This window comes from Enhydra lutris, unplaced genomic scaffold, assembly GCF_002288905.1.
Source record: "Enhydra lutris kenyoni isolate GAN:26980312 unplaced genomic scaffold, ASM228890v2 scaffoldscaffold1, whole genome shotgun sequence".
Classification (NCBI taxonomy): Eukaryota; Metazoa; Chordata; class Mammalia; order Carnivora; family Mustelidae; genus Enhydra; species Enhydra lutris.
Window position 1 is genome coordinate 72,176,920 of NW_019154085.1, and position 4,554 is coordinate 72,181,473.

At 60.1% G+C, this 4,554-nt stretch overlaps 1 protein-coding gene across 1 annotated transcript; it reads right to left on the reverse strand.

Annotated features, from left to right (window-relative positions):
• Positions 1–436: 436 nt before the first annotated feature.
• LOC111141216 (even-skipped homeobox 2) lies at positions 437–4,106 on the reverse strand. Its single transcript, XM_022494039.1, has 3 exons — positions 3,680–4,106; positions 2,486–2,760; positions 437–1,159 (listed from the first exon to the last, which is right to left on the reverse strand). Exons 1-3 carry the CDS (start codon positions 4,104–4,106, stop codon positions 437–439), a joined length of 1,425 nt encoding a protein of 474 aa, XP_022349747.1.
• Positions 4,107–4,554: the final 448 nt, after the last annotated feature.

Sequence of the window (4,554 nt, forward strand, 5' to 3'; positions counted from 1 at the left end):
CACCATTCCCCTCTCTTTGTTGTGATTCTCCATTGCTTCTGGCCACGTGGTTCGGGAGAGTAACCTGGGCCTGAGGGCTTACCCGAGAGGACTAGCTTGAGGGCAAGGGGATTGTCTTCGGGAAGACCCAAGAGCTCCGGACAGAGGCGGGAAACGGGGCACGGGCCGTGGGAAACACGAGGAAGCTGCTGGGTAGCAAATACAAAAATAGAAATTTGGGGGTACACCCGCCCGGTTTTCGCGCGGCTCTTTGCCCCCAATTCGGTCGGGGCAGCTTCCCTTCGGCCTCCCGCGCCAGGGCGCCCCCTGGCGGCAGCATTAGCAGCGGGCAGAGCGCAAAGGGCACGCGGGCGCACGGAGGGCGCGGGGGGTTGCTCAGGGGACTCCCGGGCACGCTCAGAGTGGCGGGCACAGCCCCCTGGCGGCGGCGACGTAGTTATCTGGTGAGCGGCGCCTCGTCCCTCTGGTCCGGCGGGCTCACGGCGGTCTTGCTAAGCACAGCCGCTGAGTAGGGCAGGAAGCCGCTCTCGGAGCGAGGCGCCGCGGCGCTGCAGCCGAAGTCCGAGCCCCCGGCGGCCCCTGCACCGCCTCCGCCTCCACCCCCGCCGCCGCCGCCACCGCCCCGGGAGCCCAGGGCCGCGGCGGCGGCTGCCGCGGCTGCCGCGGCGGATTGACTGCTGTGGCAACTGAGGCACGAGCAGGGCGCGGAGCCGCCGCTGGGGGGCGCCCCGGCCGCCGCGGCCGAGGAGGCCGCAGCCGCTGCAGCCGCAGCAGCCGCCGCTGCGGAGGCCGCACTGTTGAGCCCCGCGGCGGCCGCTGGCGTCTGGTAGAGGCCCGGGTGGCGGAAGCTGCACAACAGCTCCGGCCTCGAGTAAGGGTGCGACAGGGCACGGAAGGTGTCCAGCGGACGGATGGACGTGGCGAAGGGCGACGAGGCCGCAGCCGCTGCGCCGGAGGCCGCGGCCGCCGCGGCCGCAGCCGTGACACCCACGTGCGGGTAGTAGTGCAGCGGCACGTGCGAGTGGAAGGGGTAGGGCAGGCTTCCGGTGGCGGCCGCGTGCGTCATCATGTAGGTGTAGAAGCTGGGGTCGGCCGGGTGCGGCCACGACATAGCCAGGCGCTGCCGCTTGTCCTTCATGCGCCGGTTCTGGAACCATACCTGAGGGGAGAGCCGCGCCGCGGCCCGAGTTAAGGAGTGCCCGGAGGCCTCAGCCCCCGCCCTGGACCTCTCCACCCTTTCCGGACCTCCGCATGGCCTGACCTACTACTCCCCTCCGACTGGGCGCCCCTTGGAGGCCCCTCTGCTCTCCCAGCTGGTAGTGAGGGCGACAGTGGGAACAGCCATGGGCACACCTTCCTGCGCGAAAATAGTCTTCTGCCCTCGGCTCCTGCTCCCTTGCTTTTTGCTGCGTTTTAGATCCCAACGCAACCTTTCCTTTCCTTCCCCGCCATCCACTGGTGCCCAGGCTTGCTGAGCACCCCTCTCTCAATCCCAGGATTTGCACGGGATTCTAGGCCACCTTTGAAGAGGGGCTATCTCCGCAGCTTTTCTAAAAGGTCGCCGCTCGAGGTCTTGCGTCCTCTGAGCGGCCACAACCTGCCCCAAGGGCACACGTTCGGTTTTGATATCGAAGGGATGATTTTGTTGGAATCGTTTGCCTCAAATGAGTGGCGGGAGCAACACCCTCTTAAACTGGGAAGGGGACTTTTCTACCCCTCCCAACGCAGTCTAATGAAGACATCATTCGTCACAACTCTAAATTAAAGAAAGCCTGATCAAACCAAAGGGAGACTTCCACAACCTCCCTTATCCCTTGCAATTTACTCTTTTCTTTTTCTAGTGTGGGATCCTCCGTGAAGTGTTCGCCAAGTCGCCCAACCTCCCAGCTGTCTCTCCCAGATTAATAAAATTAATCACCTAGAGATATAGAAGTAAGAACAATTTCGTTGTATCCTCCCTCCCACCCCCAAGGTTGCATTCTTTCTCTCCCCACCCCACTGCTGCCCAAGAGAAAAATGTTTAGGAAACTACTTTCTCAACCCAATCGATCTTCAAAATACAGTATTCCTTTCTCCTTGTTGTAACGATTTATGTGGGAAATAAATCTCCAAGATCAAGAGCAGATGAAAAGTTTCACCTAGGGTTCGTGCCAGAGGAACAAAGACCAGCCGGCTTTGCCGCCGAAGGGAAAGTGGGGCCATGGACATGAGCTAGGGACACCTGGGCAGGCGCTGGGCAGAATCGAACAGAGGCCAGCGTTTCTGGCATCGGCTCCGCCATTCCCGGGCCTTCCCAGGTCAGCAAGGCCGGGCAACCCTTCGGATTCAGCAGCTGAGAAATAAATATGCCAGTTTCTTTGGTAACTGTACCCCGCGATTTTCAGGCCCTCAGCTAAATGTGGCCACCCAGGAAGAAGAAAGGAGAAACAAAAATCAACCCAGACACCCCGGGGAGGCTAGAAAAGGCGCGTGCTGGAATCAATACCTTGATGGTGGTTTCCGGCAGGTTGAGCGCCGCGGCTAGTTCACACCGGCGGGGCCGAGACACATAGTTCTCCCTGTAGAACTCCTTCTCCAAGCGCGCTATCTGTTCGCGGGTGAACGCGGTGCGGTAGCGCCGCACCTGATCCGCGCCGGAGCCGGAGCCGCCCAGCGCCGCGCCCCCGCCACCGCCGCTGCCGCCACCTCCATGCAGGCTGCCAAGGCCAGAGCCCGACGCAGACGTCGTGGTGCCGGCGGCAGAGCCGCTCTCCGCGTACCCTGGCAAACAAACGGCCGACAGTGCGAGAGTCACTGTAGGGCCGCGATCTCCGCGCTGGGGCTGAGCGCGGATGGGGGAAGCCGGGAGAGGAAGGCGAGATGCTGCCTGAATTGATAGGGTCTGTCGTGCTTATAAATTGCTGCCTTTAATGGAATCAATAAAGTTTGGGGACCCCTTCATAACCAAATAATAAGAACTCAATTAGGAAGGTTTTTTTTTTCCTTAAGTAATTGGAAATTTTCAAGTCAGGAGGAAAATTGGTCAAGGGAAAATGCCTACATCTAGGCGCAGTTTGGTAAGCTCTGGGTTTCCCCTGGTCTGGAGACTGCAGGGCAGCTTTTGTAGGGCTCCCAACCTTTCTTTGATAGTCTTTGGGTTTGGCTAAAAAATATTTTTAAGATGAGAAAGAGCAGCAGCTCAAACCGGAACCATTGGGGAGTGGACTCTACTTTTCAACTCTTTTCTTCCGCTGACCCAAGCGGGTCTCCCAGTCGCCCGGCGACTCTCCCTCCGACTTACTCAGGATGCCCCCTCCACTCGGCCTTGGGGAATCAGGGGTAACGGAGTTCAGAGCAGCTACCAGGGCACCCTTCCCGTAGCGCGACTCAGCGGCTGGCTAGGGGTCGGTCAGCTCGCACAGGCTTTTAGACCAGACCGCAGAAACAATTTCTTGGACTCGGGCGACAGCGGGCTGGCGGGCCTGGAAACCCCCAGGCCTGTGCCTCGCTGGGGGACTCAAGGAGCAAAGCGGGAGTGCAGGGTCCCCAGCATGCGTCCCGCCCCCGCCCCAGCCCGCTGGGTGCAGCTTGCTTGCGGAAGAAAGTCGGTTAGGGGCAAAGGCAGTAGGAAGGACCAGCAGGAGCCGCGGCAGAACGGGGAGGATGCGACCAGAGAGCGCGGCAAGGGCGGCGCGGTTACCTTTGCCATTGTTTTCCTTGAGCGGCGCGGCGGCAAGGCCGCCAGGGGAGCGCAGCGCCGAGCAGCCCACCTCCACGTCGCTGCTCATGTCCGCCTCGGCGGCCGCCTCTGAATAATGACCCGGCTTTTTACGGCCTTCGGCTGCGGAGGCGATTTCGGAGGAGACGGTGCTTTCGCTGCCCGGGTGCTGCAGGTTGAACAAAGTGTCTATTTCGAATTTGCCCTTGGCAGGGAGGTCTCCCAGAGCGCTGTGCAGGGGGGCGGACGGCAGGCGCGGGCTGAGGCGAGCCGGGTGCTGCGAATTTTCCAGGGCCTCGAGCACAGCATTGCCAGCCGAATCGGACAAATTGGAGAACCGCTTGCCGGCCGTGGGGCTGTGCAGCCCTCTCTCCATCAGAATCATCTCTTTTCTTATTCTTTCCATCATCTCAGCTTTCTAAAACATGTCACAGTGGCCCGCTGTCCCGTCCTAATGATGGGCTGCGCCTAGGGCTAATTCTCATTCAGCCCCAGCGAGCGCCTCTAAATATTATTATCTCTTTTGGAGGGAGGCGGAAAAATTGTGGGATGCCAGAGCGAGGGAATGACTGGTCAAAATGACCCATACATCCTTCCGAGCCCGAGATGTCATTCATCAAAAAGTAGCGCTCGCTCGTCATTAAGGTACGAATGACGCCGTTCGAATAATCATTTATTGTAACAGGTTTATAAGCAAATAAATACACGCTCCTGTCAGTGGGTAATGAAGGCGGCTTCGGAGCAGACAAATAGATCCAGGTAGGAGGCGAGAAGAGACAAGAAGTGAGGAGGAAGGCTCCGGTCCTTTGCCGGCTCAGAGCCGGTTCTGTTCGCCCGGGGGTTTGGCCTCGGGGGTG

Coding starts and splice junctions, on each gene's coding strand:
- LOC111141216 (XM_022494039.1), bottom strand. CDS start 4,106: ATGATGGAAAGAATAAGAAAAGAGATGATTCTGATGGAGAGAGGGCTG. Junction 2,761..3,679: donor CAAGGAAAACAATGGCAAAG/GTAACCGCGCCG, acceptor TTTGTTTGCCAG/GGTACGCGGAGAGCGGCTCT. Junction 1,160..2,485: donor TGCCGGAAACCACCATCAAG/GTATTGATTCCA, acceptor CTCTCCCCTCAG/GTATGGTTCCAGAACCGGCG.